This window comes from Podarcis filfolensis (genome assembly GCF_964270895.1).
Source record: "Podarcis filfolensis genome assembly, chromosome: 6".
NCBI lineage: Eukaryota > Metazoa > Chordata > Lepidosauria > Squamata > Lacertidae > Podarcis > Podarcis filfolensis.
Window position 1 is genome coordinate 48,969,746 of NC_139609.1, and position 15,519 is coordinate 48,985,264.

Sequence of the window (15,519 nt, forward strand, 5' to 3'; positions counted from 1 at the left end):
GCACAGGTCAAATCTGTGTCCAGGGCAGCTGTTTACCAGCTCCATCTGGTACGTAGGCTGAGACCCTATCTGCCTGCAGACTGTCTCGCCAGAGTGGTGCATGCTCTGGTTATCTCCCGCTTGGACTACTGCAATGCACTCTACGTGGGGCTACCTTTGAAGGTGACTCGGAAACTACAACTAATCCAGAATGCGGCAGCTAGACTGGTGACTGGGGGCGGCCGCCGAGACCATATAACACCGGTCTTGAAAGACCTACATTGGCTCCCAGTACGTTTCCGAGCACAATTCAAAACGTTGGTGCTGACCTTTAAAGCCCTAAACGGCCTCAGCCCAGTATACCTGAAGGAGCATCTCCACCCCCATCATTCTGCCCGGACGCTGAGGTCCAGCACCAAGGGCCTTCTGGTGGTTCCCTCATTGCGAGAAGCAAAGCTACAGGGAACCAGGCAGAGGGCCTTCTCGGTAGTGGCGCCCGCCCTGTGGAACGCCCTTCCAGCAGATGTCAAAGCGATAAACAACTACCTGACATTCAGAAGACATCTGAAGGCAGCCCTGTTCAGGGAAGTTTTTAACGTGTGATATTTTACTGTATTTTTTGTTTCTATGGAAGCCGCCCAGAGTGGCTGGGGAGGCCCAGCCAGATGGGCGGGGTATAAATAATAAATTATTATTATTATTATTACTTCATTCTTTGCAATATTAAGGGCACTGGAGACATGTGAGGAGAGCTGTACTTGGCACTGCGCAAATGAGGAAGCACTTTCATATGTGGGAGATACATGTGGACCCTGAAACTTGTTCAAAAGGTTTCTGTATCAGTGCTGGTGAATTGCAAATCCTTTAATGTACCCAGAAATATGTATGTTTAACATAATAAAACATAGGAAGCATTGGTGTTAGGATTGGATTGTACCTTCTTGTAAAGCATCACACTGCCCCCTGGTGTGCTTAGAGAAATTGCAGCCAAAATTTGGGTACCTGTTCTCAGTTTTGAGAGGAAGCTGTTACATGGCTGGGACAGCTACTTTCCACTTGACCTTAATATTTGCAGTTGCTCTATTTAGTGATGCATTATTTACATGTATTTAACAGATTTTACCCCCAAGCCCAACTGCTGTGTGTCATAGTTTCTGCACTGGACTATGTGCTGTTTCAAAGCTGATGTGGAATATAACCTCTTCACTTCCAGAGGGAGGTATTATTGTTTGCCTTCACCTTTCAAAGCACAGGGGTGTCTTTGCTCTAAGGAAACCTCACATTGAAAACATCAGCCTTTAGTAGCATGAATTTGTCTTATAGTCTCATGAAATGGTGGCTGTCCTCCTCAACTCTTGTTCTTGGGAACAATCTGCTAGTGCACAGAGCACAATAATAGAATGGGAAGGCTATATCTCCTGTTATGCTGGCCTTTGAAAATACTTGCCCACAGATAAGACTTGTTATTCTGTCTTCAGTCTTTAACAATTGGTACTTCATTCCCCTCTAATGGTCTATGCAGAATGAAGCTTAAAGCAGTAAAATGTTGACTTAGAGAAAAGATTTTGGATGAACATGAGGAGTTAGAGATCATATCAATCCTTAGATTACATTAAACACTATTTATTGGCACTAATATTCTACACTAGACCTTTACTTCCTACTTATGATGAATAAAAAATTATTTAGATCTCAACTGATACAGAATTCCATGTGAGTCCATACATTTCCAAGGTGTGGGGTTTTGTGGAAGACTGAACAGAATGTCATATGTACACTGGTGATCTTTTTCTGTATCATTCTAATCCTGTCACTAGCAACATCCTTTAAGTCTGATTTTCTTTTTCTCTCCATTCTAGGTTTACTAGAGAGGGGACAAGGAGTAAAAAGGCTAAGTTCACTGGATGACAAGATTCCACCTAAATCACCCCGTCCACGGCGCAATATCTGGCTATCGCGCAGTCAGTCAGACATATTCTCTCGCAAACCTTGCCGCAAGATAAATGTTCAGGATCCCTACTATACACCAAGCAAAGGGGCAAACCGGAAAGTCAACCCTTTCAATTCTAGGGAAGACTTGAAAGGTGGAAAGGTCAAATTTTTTGATTTGCCAAGCAAATCTGTGATATCACTTGTATTTGACTTGCACTCCCCGGAGGCAGAAGGATGTCTAAAGATGAACCAGACCCCATTCCGGCAGACTTCTAACACTGACTGGCTGGACTCCTCTTTCCTTCCTGCAAGACGGAGCAGATCACTTCCAGGATCTCTTGAATTTGTGCATAAAGATTATAGAACATTTGGGGATCTCTCTTCAACCATTAGTAGATGTGATCCTAGCCAGCTGGGGGCTGAAGTGCGGCAGAAGCTACTGAGCAGCAGTCAATATGGAGTGTCTGAGATTCCTCCTTTTCAGGCCAAACATCATAGGCAGGACTCGCCTTCTCCTCCTCTGCAGGAGGAAGAAATGGACTATTCTGATGGACTGGAGCCCCAAGATGAAAATGGATACTGCCCTGCAAATTTTGCTAAGGAAGCAGAACTCGGAAAGCCCAGGGGGCAAGTTGCCCAGAATGTAGATGGTATCTTGGCACATAATTTAGACCATTCAGATAGTAGATCCTCAGAGATGTTTATGAGCTGCATCTCCTCTGAAGATATGGAAGTTGAAGATGAAACTCAAAGGAACATGCCTTCCACTAGGTCGGAGTCTTCCAAACTATTGTTCAGTGTTAACCCTTCCCCGCAGTCTGGCAGAGAAGCCTCTCTTTTTGAGGCAGTGGATAGTGACATCTCAAATCTTGTTTCTCTGCCATCTTCAGATGCACCAGCATCAGTATGCGAGCAATCAAAATGTGACATTTAAAGTTCAGCCATGATACCATGGTGGCATATTCCTCCCAACTTCTTTGCTTTTTTAATTTTTTATTTCAGAATACTCTAGCAAAGTGTAGCAACCAGACCAGTCCATTTGGTGAGACAGCATGTATGTCAGTGTGTGAGAGATCATAATCCCTTACTGTACCTCAGGAGGCAGCTACTGCAGGCAGAAGGGGAGAACAATATCTCCATGGAATGCCTGGATCAATGCAGGGCCATAAATTTGGGATCCTAGGCTTGCCTCTACTTAGAAGCCATTTTCTGTCTGTGTACACAGTTAGATCCGATTGAAGAAATTCTTCCAAACTTGGCAGCATCCTTTAAAAAAATCTATAAAACTCTTTTTGTGTCCCTTCTTGAGAGCTGCTGAGCAGGTATAAATGACCTCTTATTGAGTATAACAAGATGGAAACTGGCAGTGCTGGGACAACATAGATAGATAAGGTGGTAGCATCCTGTACCTCTGTTATAATGACAGGTTCATAGTGCTGGCCTGAAACCCAAACTTCCACTGAAGAAAGTCAGACTTGACTGCTGGAGCTAAATTTCCTACCTCTTCCAATCCAGTTTCGAACACTGGAAGCAAACAGCTCAGATTCCTATTTCAAGCATTCCTTGTCCAATTATTACTTGCTTTGGTCACCTTAATACCATGACTAAGAAAGAGGTCGATCCCATTTTCCTTAAGCAATAATAGGTGCTGTGCAACCAAATGCCTATTCAGTATATTTGAAGTGCACAAAGAGGATGAACAGCTGTGTGTTTGTAACTCTTCAGTATCTCCAATTCTATATTGTAGAAGAAATTAAGTATATAACCATCCAAGTGTTTGACATGAGAGCTCTTAAAAAATAAGCCAGCCATTCCGCATCAGCATTCTCTTAAAATCCAGCTCTGTCCAGCTCTTTGTGCAACTCTTCAATTAGCCTCTCCATGTGGGTCAGTCACACACTCTGAACAGATGTGTGCACATATGGAAACTTGGTCTGTATTTGCATTTTGTATAACTTAAAAGTACCTCACCTGAGATTCCTCCATTGGAAGAGGGATGCTTGTTCACTAGACTCTGACTGTAGCTGCAGAAATAGTACTTCCAGTCCTTACTGGTCTCTCTTTCTGAGTATCAAGTCCAGCACAATGCTCAAAGTAGAGAGAAGTTAGTATGTGCTGAATAAGAGGGATTGGAGTCCCAAGTCTTGACTCTAGTCCCTTATTTTAATATAATAGGCTAATGAGAACTCCCCTGTGGGGAAGAAATAAAAAAGCAGTGCTGCTTCCTGATGTGTGTAGATGTCCTCTCTTATTAACCCCTCAAAAAGGAACCATAAAAACGGTGAAAGTCCACAAAAAGTATCAAGCAATAACTTGGGGATCACAGATATGGAAATATTTGAAAAACAGGTAACAATATTTTGCCCAAGAGTTGCTTGTTGCAACCTTAACAGCAGTAACATCTTTTTGCAATCTATGCTTATTTATATAGGAGCCCTTGTCAAGTTCCTTCCAGAGAACTCCCCACAGCTATTTTTTTGCATGCATTTTTTTAAAGACAGTGAAAAAGAAATGTGTTACCATCTCACTGCACACTTAGGATATAGTAACATTTTGTTCCTCCAAGGAAGAAGCATTTACTCTTGATCAGTGCATGGATACTGAAAGAACTGAGCACTGGAGTCTCCTTTAGAGGCCATGAAAGGAGTCCACACTTCTGCCTACTCTGGTCTGTGGTTGATGTGTGAGCTCCTAGAACCCTGTAGCCTTTAGATGTTTGACTTGTGCTCTTACTGTTTTGTGAAGATTTAAACAAGTGGCCTCTCTAATTTTGCTTCATCTATGTTTTTCCTGCTTTCATGCAGTTTTTCTGCAAACAACCTATCAGATGTGGTATTCTTTCTTGAGCTGGGGGAGAGGGTCGCTGCTTATATGGCTGCTCTGCATTTTTAGCAGAATGCTAGTGCAAGGCTTTAGTCTCTTATCCTGGTACAGAAAGCATGACATTTCTCCAGCCCACACTGTAATGGAGTTCTTTTTGAAGGAGCTTGGTGGAAGCCAATTCCTTGGTCATTGTGTGGCTAAAATTAAATGTATGCTATCCACTTTTACAACATGTAAGAGCCCCTGGCCATAAGGACTTCTGGGTATGCAGTCTAGAGCCAGTATTGCAGAGCAGCTGTTGGCCATTAGCTGTAATGAATACAGATTGTGGCAAGACAGTGGCAGTGCTTTGTACAAATACAATAGTGAATTTTGCTTTTATCATGTTTTTGATTTGCTGACAGATGCATCTTGCTTTCTTACAAGCGACCTGCAGACCCATCTAAGATCCCCAATCTGTTTTTAATTCACTCAATCTTTCTATGTTACATTTATTAAACACGTAATAGCAGCAATACTTGTGACTGATTGGTGAAAGATGACTGTGTATAATTGTATGTAACAAATTGCTACCCCAGCAGAAGACAGGAGTATGATAGGTTATTCTTGGTTGCTGTATCTTGTCCAAGAACACTGGTGTTTCTTGCCAGTTTAACTACAGACACTTGAATAATTCCTCTTTGCACTTAATGCTGCTGTTTATACTGCATGTCACTACATTTCTATGCAAAAATAACCTTTGGGGGCAGCCAAATATTTGATTAAGGTTTAAAGATCTTTGCAAGGTCTATTTTCATATTTATGAAGGAATTTTATGTCTTAATATTTGCAGTCTGTAAATAGCTAAACTTTGTCATTAAATCTTAGGAAAAAAGTCTGTAGCCTGTGTATAATTTAACACTGCCAGAAAAGAATCTTTACGAAACATTTTTCTAATACTGCAGATATTTATGGATGTGTAAAGAAGGCAAATATTGGTTTTTATGTTTTACTTGGTCTGACTTTTTTCCTGAACTACAGCAGCAGTATGTTTTACTGGAACTGAAATAAGTAACCAAAGATGAATCTAGTTTAAAGTATTTGAATGTTTTCTTTGTCAGTTTTTGTAAACTGTTTCCCAATTTGCTTTCAGAATAAAAACAAATAAATCTACTTTTGTGGTTGAAAAGACAGAGCTAAGGAAGAAAGCTCTAGCCTGGATTCAGCATCCTCTGACTGCCAGAGCAAGAGCTGCTGCGCTAGCAATAAGGGCGAGAATAATGCTTGAGCAGTATGAAATCCAATGAAACAGTTGCATTTCTTGTGCAACTTTTAAAGGGATGTGATAGTCAGCTTCTTTGATAAATGTCTGATTTCACAGAGGTTCCTTTTATAGTATTTCATGCTACAAAGACACAGTTACTATTTATTTGTTGTGTGGAATTCAGATTCCCGCCCCCCCCAAGAAGCTGTTTCTATTTCCAACTACCCAACAGTATGCGGCTTAGAAAATACACCCCCCACTTTCGTTCTGATCTTTCATCAAAGCTGTGCTTTGAACTCAAGTGTCATCATTCTGTTTCCCCCAGTGGTCAAGTCACACTTCCATAAAGTCAAGAAGCAATGCATAAACAGTACCCTCCCCAACACAACAGGTATTCAGAGGCATACTGCTTCTGGCCTATTTCATGTATTTGGTATAATCTTTTTTTAGTCATTTAACCCAGTAGTCATCACATCATCTTGTGTCAACAAATCAAGTTATATTAAATACTTTTATAGTTGTCCTGAATGAACTTAGGATGCTTGGCTCTGCTACTTATGTGAACAGGACCTCTTGAGGACTAGCAGCTATAACAACCTCTTGTAACACATGCAGGGCTAGCCCAAAAGGCTATAGTACACCAGTGTTGGCACCAGTTCAGGCAAAAGTGGTAGATTAATATGTTCTGCTCTTTTCCCCGTACAACTCCTTTGTAGCTGAAACCCACAGATCACCAACAATTAGGAATATTAGCAATAAGTGGCAACCAGTGAATTAAAATGTACCATCAGTGTTAGAAGCAGAAAACAGAAGTTAGAAAAGCAAAAGCAAAATAAATTCAAGCAGAAGAAAAAGATAGAGAAGCTTAATGTATAAATATATTTGGGTGGGGGGAACAGTAAGAAATACTGGATAGATTTAGAACTTATGGCTGATCTGTACTGCAGATGTGGGGAGCCTTTGGCTCTTCAGATGTTGATGAACTGTCATCACTGGCCACACTTGTGGGGGCTGATGGGAGTTGTAGTTCAGTAACATCTGGAGAGCAACAGGTTTCTCACACCTGCTGTACTGATTTAGTTGTATACCAAGTTTGCTTGATAATTGTGCTATGACAATAAATTCTAAGCAGCAATATGCAGGAGAGGTTTCCTGTTCCCACTGTGAACAAATGGTTAATGGCTGCCAAACAAGCTAAGATATATAAGCAAACTTAAAACCTTTAACTCCATATTTTGGCTTGTTTGGAAGCCATTTGGGCATAACCAAGCACTATGATCAACCAAGGCTTTCTGCTTGTTCACAAAAAGGAAGTTTGTGCGCAGCTGATACTTGGGCATACTATACTTCTACTGAGATTAGATTGGTCAGAGGGCCAAACTACCACAGCATGGGGAGGCCACTGTCTTTGCAACTAATTGGTGGAAGGATCATTTGGCCTGAGAAAGAGAGTATTAACAAAACAGACTGTTTTCTTTCCCTGCTAAAACTAGTGGTGACAAAGTTGAGTAAGATTAAAAGCCTTTTATAAGTAAAGGCAGCCAGCAAGAGATTAAACCTCAGCTGTAACTGCATTAGTTGGCTGGGCACATTTCCCCTCTACTAATGCCAAATGTGACTTTGAAGATAGCATTTGTGAATCGATTTTTTATCCTTTGTTGTTTCCAGTAGGTTTTCCCTAAAGTACACTCCAAGGCTTGAGCAGTTTGATTTAGTTTGAGAACAGAATGCAGAGTATGATGCAGATACCTTCCTCTGCCCTTTGCAAACTAAGGTTCGCAGAAGCCCATCTAGCTTCTTACTCATTTATTCTGCAGCAAACTTACCAAAAAACAGGCAAGTGGTATGGGTAGAAGAAAAGCATGAAACCTATTTCTGAAATTCTCTTGCATCTTCAAGCTCTTGTGCCATCCTCTGTCTCACACATAGCTGCAGTTTTCTAGCTCCTGCGGCAAGAGTTTCACCATTATTGTTACAGAAAAGAATAGGCCGTATCTAACCAAATCATTGCACACACTGCCAGGTTGCAGAAATGTCAAGAGCACATGGGGGGCATGCAATGGGAAGAAAGGGAACACTGTTGCACTTGTGGAAGTCATTCGGTGCACACAATTATTTAGTTGGATACAATGAAATATTTCATAAAAGGTGATATGAGCAACAGCAAGTCTGCAAAAGGTATGTTGTTGTACTGTTGGTGCCTTGTTCAAAACAGACCTGCTGAACCTCAAGAATGTCTTAAGTTACTTTAAGGAGCAGTCTCTTTTACTAGGTTTTCTGCACATGCCTTGTACTAGGCACTGATGGGGCCCATAGAACTTTAGTTAACTACTTTTCCAACCCATCCAAAGACTCAATCATCAAAACAATTAGCTTAATTATATGACTACCATGCGCATTTTAAAATATGCAAATAGTGGGCACAAGCAGCAGGGTGGGATGAAAGCACCCCCACTGCCACATACCCTGGAGTCTGAATGTTGTTCCTTCTCCCATTCCTCTGCAATTTGCATCTTTTTGAATATGCACTTTAATGGAATTTACACAATACTGTATCTAGTTTGGTAAGTATGCTGGTGCATACTTACCAATATACAGTGGTTCCTCTACTTACAAACACGATCCGTTTCGGGGTGCTGTTCGCCGCTAAGTAGAGCGCCGCTACTGCACATGTGCAAAGCGCTTCTGCGCGTGGCGAACCCGGAAGTAACCACTTCTGGGTTTGCCATGTTCATAACCTGAAAAGCCGCAACGTGAAGCAAATTTAGCACAAGGTATGACTGTAATCCCCAACAGGCTCTGATCTGAAATTTAAAATGCACAAATACTGCATAGATACAAGGTTTAATACTACTATAAATATTGTTACTTATATATGGAAGCTGTTTGGTCTTTGTATGCAAGAGAAGTGGTCTCCATGGTCGTTACAAAAATAAGCTTCTGGTTCTCATGCTCTTGGTTTGAATGAGTGGATTAAATTAATATGCTATAAATTAGGGCTCCTCATAGCTCTCCCATGTTTAAGACAGTTGCCTGGTCCTGTGTACATAAAGGCTCTACCTTTAACAAACAAAAACGGAAATTCTAGTACTGTACAGAGTAATTTAATTGTGCAGATGTTTAAAAATAAAGTCACAGTCTGCTGCTTTTGTTTGATGACTGTGGGTAGAAGCTGCTGCTATTTTCAACAGCTCTTATGTAAAGTCCCAAGTAGGAGGGTTCCCAGCTCTACTTACTAGCCCAAGCCAATTTCATCTTCTGGCTGTGAGCTTTGGAGGATTTAGAAAACAAACTTTTCACTATCTGAAGGGGGACAGACTTCCCACTGAGGTACACTTTGTTATGGCAGTCCGGCAACCAAGGCCCTTCACTTGAGTCTTTGTGTTCATCATTTTTGAGCATATGGACGTAGGCAATAATGTAACCTGTCATGAAGGCATCAAAGCCAGCCCGGTGAATACCACCCTCTGAACAGCCAGGCACTGGTGCCACTGGGTTCTGGGTGCCAGACAAAGCCGTCACTACAGAAGCACACTCTATCTGGACTTCTGGTCCTGATCCTTCAGTCCCTGCTGCCCTTTGTTGTGGCCCATCTTTGGATGGTGATAAAGTGATGCCCTCATTGTCTGTGGCACTGGCTTGTTCCTCATCCATCTTGGTATCAGTTGTCGTGTCAGAGCCTAGTTCTCGTTCCACATCCATAGAACTCTCCTCATTACTGGATACAGTTTCTGTGCCTGCAGAATCTACAGTAGGAGCAACCATGTTGCTTAAACAGGACTGCTTGGATGGGGGACCGTCTTCCATATTGCAAGCCGCCTCTCCTTCCTTCTCAGGGCTTCTCAACACAGGTTCCTTTGAGGGCTCTACAAAATTCTTCCGATGCTTCCACTTCTGCTTCCTTTTCTTCCGCTTGTCCTCTTTGTGGTTCTCATCTTCATTAATTATTAGGTCAATGTTGTGAGACTGTGAACACTTCAATCCATCTGGGCACCAGCCATAGGCCTGCAGGGGAGAGTGAGAATCATTAGCACACTTGAGAAAATATCACTGGATCTTAGATACCCTACAGGAGTGATTCTCAAACTTGGGTCTCCAGCTGTTTGTTGGACTACAGCTCCCATCATCCCTAGCTAGCAGAACCAGTGGTCAGGGATGATGGGAGTTGTAGTCCAACAGCTGGGGACCCAAATTTGAGAAACGCTGCCCTAGAGCAACTTTCAACATTAACTTCTGGATATTTAGCACATTTGTGAGATTGTGCCATGCTAATTAACCGGAAAATAGCAATATGAAAAGACTATTCTGGATCATCCAAACCTCATGTATTACTTGAGGCTTCTGGGCTGGGCCACTGTTGGGAAAATATACTGGACTAAATGGACCTTTATCCTGACCCAGCAGGTCTCTTGTGTTCCCTAATAAGCTCCCAGATACCCTCATTATTAAAAGGTAGCACCTCTCCATTTTTATCAGAAAGCTGCAGAAAGAGGTACCGTGCTTTAAAATTGACCATAATACCAGCATAAGCATTTGCCTCCCACTGCCACACGCACATCCAGCCCAAGAGCCTGTCTATCATTCTAGACAGCTTGTCCTCATAGTCCCTATCTGAAATATCCACCACACTGAATGAACTATTTACAATTTACTATTTGACAAACTTTCAAGATAGAAGGTAGACAGAAGTAATACTTACAGAAAACGTCTGACAGATGGTGACTTTGTTTGCAGGGTCAAGCCCAGATTGGCTGGCATCTGATAGGGAACAGAAGCGATAATCGATGTAGGAAGCTATGCTGTCTGGGTAGTTGCAGAACTCTATGCTGAGGTGCTGCTTTTCTGAATTCTTCAACCTGTAGTTTTCTCGCTTGCTGGAAGGCAAGAGTAGCATTAGAACCTGGAACAGAGGCTGTGTCAGAGCAAGGAGATCAACTGCCCTTCAGGACAGGCTCCTCTATGTACTCATAGGAAAGCACCCTGCATGTAGAAAAATGAGCTAAAGCGGAAATAAGAATATAAAAGATACATAGCATTGTCTTTTAGAAGAGAAGCACAGACACATGAAAATGCTATCAGCACAACTGCTTGTTCCCCTGACTGCCAAATATCTGGAACACCATAACAGGGTATGAGCATCTTCCCAAATTAGTACTTTTCTCTAAGCAGAAGGCAAACCTCTCATTTGATTATTAGAATCAGGGAGTGGGGAAACGGAGAAAAGGGAAGAGAAAACCTGAGGAGTTGTTTAGTCAGTTCCACACATTTCTACTAGTTTCTTCTGCTAGTAGCCAAGGACAACATGAAAAACCCTACCCCTTCATTCTGCTGCCACAGAGAACTTAAGACAGGAGCCATCTTCTGCCGCATTAGGCAGACAAGACTGTTGCAGTCTCTTTTTCAAGTCTTCTGATATATGCAAAGAACTTTTGCTTCGTGCCACATTTTGAAGATACTGAAAATTGAGTGAGAATCCTCCTTGCTGTATTTTAGTGTTTTAAAGGCACAGCATGGAATGTGACTGACCCTTCATCTCTTGGGTCCTCTGCATGTGCCAATAGAGTAGAGTTTGTGGAGACCATAAATTATGGCTAACTGCCAAGGCCTGTCAAAATTTTGTGGACTGGAATTAAGTAAAATACTTTACTCAGAATCCAGGCTCTAGTATCAAATAGGAGATTTCAGTCTCCTAAGCAGTACAAAGAAATGCAACTCATTTTCATTATACATCTTTAGGCACCAGGTGAAAACGTTCCTCTTCAACCAGGCCTTTGGCCAATTGACATCCGATGCCCTTTAAAATGGGTTGTGGAAGGGGCGATTATTGGTTTGTTTTTGTTCATATTTCTATCATGTATTTTGTGTCTTTTATATTGTAATTTTATGTTGTGAACCAGCCTAAGATCTACAGGTATAGAGCAGAATACAAATTTAATAATAATAATAATAATTTAAACTCATAAAGAATTTCTGCTGAAAGCTGTAGCAAGAGAACAACCAAAGACAAATAGCAGGCAAGTACATGCATGTAGAGTTATAAGTTTGTAGTGGAGCCTGGGGTTTAATTGAATCACAATTAAGATTTAACTGAATCACAGTATTTGCCCAAAATGCACATAAATAGAATAACCGATATGGAAAGTAACAAAGTCACTAACTGGATATGGTATTCATACTTCTTGTCCTCCACCCTACTCATTCATACCCAAAGCAGACCCTGTTCCAGTAAAAATAGAAGAGCAGCAGCCTTGGACCCAGCAGTTGTTCTCTCGTTACTTAACGCCCTGGAGCAGCATTCAATGATGTATGCCTGCTTACCCAACAGAAATCAGCCTGTGCAATGGAACTTCCAATTTCTATTCTACCTCCCACACCCATGTGCTCCCAAAACCTGGTCCCTCAAATCTCCAGAGTAGATTTTGGGAGTACATGGGGGAGGTGAAGGGGGGAGGGGAGGAAGGAAAAGCCTTATTATGTGATCAGGCAAATGTCCACCTGTGCTACAATGGATCTCAGCCCAAGAATCCTTGTCAGGGTGCTTACAGCTTGACCTGACAAGATACCTACCATTTCTTGTAGGCATACTCTAGGTAAGAAGCCACAAAACGTGCCTCAAACTCGGAAGCATACTTGGTGTCATAGATTCCAGCTGGGAACATCTCTGAAAGATCAGCAGTGAAGGTGCCCAAATTGTCAGGAAGGTGAGCATAAAAGCACTGGTACAGGAAAACCAAATCAATTAGGCCATTGTGCAGAATGAGGGGCTTCTTGGCTCGGATCAGTTCCAGGAAAAAAGTACGGACAGTCTGGCTGTGGTTTTCATTTCCCTGTGAGAGAGCAAAGAGGGGATAAGGTTAGCTGGCCTCATTTCCAAAGCCTGCACTAGTTTCTCTGATATGGGAACAGCCTGGATGAAGATGAGCCTCAGAAGTGTTGGGCGGTCAATGCAGGCAAAGGCAGCAGAAGTAAATGCAAAAGAGGGTGGCATTGATCCCCTGGAGTTCCCTTCACCTGTTTTGATGGTACAGGTCTACAGCCCAAATTCTGCCACTGCTTATGGATTCATGACCCAGGTTCTAGGGCAGAACCACCACACCTAGTTTTCGCTGAGGTAAAGCCTGGAAAAGGCAGAATGCCCACCACCACTCTCTCCTGTACTCTAGGCAGAGATGGTGCTTTATTCATCTACCAGAACTGTCAGATGAAAGTGCAGGACATTTCCCACCCCTTCAGCTCAGGCCCTGGTATGTGTTCCCAAGCTTATTTCTGTGAGGGCAGTTCTCCTCCAGCTCAATGGTGAAACCAGCTGCTAGCAGACTGACTCCTCCACAGAAGCTCCACAGAACTACTTTGACTAGGTGGTGGCTATGTTGGTGCAGCATCAATTCAGCCCCATGACACTGAAGTGTGAAATGCATTGTGGGTTGTTAATTGATGTTAATAAAGATTTTTAAAAAATACATGTGGACAATTCTGATTAGCAAAAGAAGTGTGAAATGCAAATGAAGCCAAGCAGGTATTAAGAAAGAAACCAGTTACTTTCTCATTGTGGTCTCACCTCACTTATACCTTACAGTAAAGAGTCCCCATACCTTGTCATTGCCTCTGTGATAAGGAATGCCCTGAGAATACTGCTTGTTGAAGTCAAAGCCATGTTGCACCAGGAACTGAACTGACTGTGGTTCAATGATATAATCCTCCATACAGAGCAGGGTCAGGTTGTAGATCTGGGAGAGGTACGTGTTCTCTGACTGCAAATACAGGCCAGTTCAAAGAAATTGAGAGCAGCACAGAAAAAGTGCAAACGGTAACATCCTAGAAATCAACAACTACTTCCTTTAGTGTCTAGAATCAAAACTGGTCACTTTATGCATCACTTTATGCATTGAAGACTGAACCTTCAATATACCATCCTCTTATAAGCAACACATTCTTAACTCAGAAGTAGAATTAGGGTGAAAGCCAGACAATGAGCACTATACCTTATCAGGAAGATGTTTGAAACAAGCAATTCCTAGAGACAAAATGGAGCGTGTTCTGGCAGCACTGCAAACAGATTTGTATCGTTCTTCAATACACCTGTGGGGAGAAGCCTCAGGCAGCTTAGTAGGAAATTTAGACCACTGAACCATAGCTTCCCTATTGACATGACAAATTTCACCTTCCCATTCAAGATCGAGACCAGCCTGAATTTCGAAGCATATTAATAGCATGTGGGCCTGTTCTCCACAGCTTGCATATTTCCTGCCCTCAAAGAACTGATTACTCCAAATGGGCAAGCACATCTTAAGCCATCCACACCCACACAGAGTCAATGAACTGCTTCCACCAATAGGTCCATTCAACTAGTGTCTGGTACTAAGTCGGGGAAAACAAAGACTCCTGAAAGCATCGGCAGACGCTTCACCATACTGTTCATATTCAAGGACCTAATAATTCAGAACAACAAGAATGAGAACATCATGCTTCAGAAAGGACTCACACAGAAGCAGCACATTACTTACTGATTCAACAAACTCTTCCTTGTTCCAAGCCCACTAAGCTCCTATGGACAAAGATAACAATTAGATTTCTACTCCATGGTAGAATAAGTTACGTAAAATAAGTTGTAGCTCAGTGTTGCAGTTTTACATGTACAAGGTTCAAGGTTTAATCCCTGATGTCTCCGATGGAGAGCTGGAAAACTCCTGTCTGAAACCCTGGAAAGCAGTATAAAGAATAGGTAGATAGACCAATGGAAAAATTAAAGAAAATGGTGTCAGCTTTCCCTAGCAAAGACAGCAACCCAATTACCATCAAAGTTACAGTCCCCGCCCCTACCCTTTTTGAGAAATCACAAAGAAGGGCAACTCTACCCACCGTGTCAATAGCTATAAAGCTAGATGTTTTGATGGCCAAGAGCATGGACGGCCAGAGCTCCTTGAAATTATCATTCTGGACGTCGATGACTGGCACTTTCAAGGAAGTCATCCTTATGCAGCTGTTGGGACACAAGAGATTAGAAACATGCATAACTTTTAGAATCCAATGGTTAATTTTGCTTTGGGGGTACCAATGACTAATTTAAAAAATCCCAACCCCCAGATTGCTCCCTGCATATATCAAATAACAACACCTCAGGAAAAAAAGAGAGAACAGGAACCGCTGCTTTATATGGCAAAAAACCCAAGAGCCCCAGGTATAGTAAATGCTTCATCTCGTTAAAGCTCAAACCAGAACTAGAACCGGAACAGTAAAAACTCATCAGTACGTGATCCATAACATGCACGTTATAGGTGAGATCAAGTTTAAACCTCCGCTCCACCACCATTTCCTGGTCCCTGGCCACTAACTCGTTTAGGAAAATGCACATCGTCTGCGCAAGAAACCGCTGAGCACTATACCTCCTCCCGGAAGGTGCTTTCGAAAGACCTTCTCTTACCTTCGAGAAGTGACACCTGCGAGTTACTTAGACAACCGCCATCTCCCTTGTCGTTCAACTCGCCAGCTTCCGACGCGTCCTGCTCTCTGGGGTCCTTCCTCTAAGGGTGGCGCGTAGGCCT

At 42.3% G+C, this 15,519-nt stretch overlaps 2 protein-coding genes across 5 annotated transcripts in view; one reads left to right on the top strand and one right to left on the bottom strand.

Annotated features, from left to right (window-relative positions):
- The window catches only part of TESK2 (testis associated actin remodelling kinase 2), a 56,361-nt gene extending 50,475 nt beyond the window's left edge, over positions 1 to 5,886 (top strand). For all 3 annotated transcript variants that reach the window (XM_083619858.1, XM_083619856.1, XM_083619857.1), the window contains one exon: positions 1,839 to 5,886. In XM_083619858.1, coding sequence (XP_083475984.1) covers positions 1,839 to 2,845 — 1,007 coding nt within the window. In that variant the 3' untranslated portion in view covers positions 2,846 to 5,886. The remainder of the gene's footprint in view (positions 1 to 1,838) is intronic.
- Positions 5,887 to 9,065: 3,179 nt separating this feature from the next.
- TOE1 (target of EGR1, exonuclease) lies at positions 9,066 to 15,509 on the bottom strand. Of its 2 annotated transcripts, XM_083619880.1 has the most exons (8): positions 15,399 to 15,509; positions 14,837 to 14,957; positions 14,482 to 14,522; positions 13,960 to 14,056; positions 13,570 to 13,728; positions 12,545 to 12,804; positions 10,677 to 10,851; positions 9,066 to 9,982 (listed from the first exon to the last, which is right to left on the bottom strand). In XM_083619880.1, the coding sequence occupies exons 2-8, from the start codon at positions 14,945 to 14,947 to the stop codon at positions 9,206 to 9,208; spliced, it is 1,620 nt and encodes a 539-aa protein (XP_083476006.1). In that variant the 5' UTR covers positions 14,948 to 14,957; positions 15,399 to 15,509; the 3' UTR covers positions 9,066 to 9,205. The 2 variants fall into 2 exon arrangements, with proteins under 2 accessions (XP_083476006.1, XP_083476005.1); XM_083619879.1 differs by lacking the exons at positions 14,482 to 14,522; positions 14,837 to 14,957; positions 15,399 to 15,509 and having other exon boundaries at positions 13,960 to 14,467.
- Positions 15,510 to 15,519: the final 10 nt, after the last annotated feature.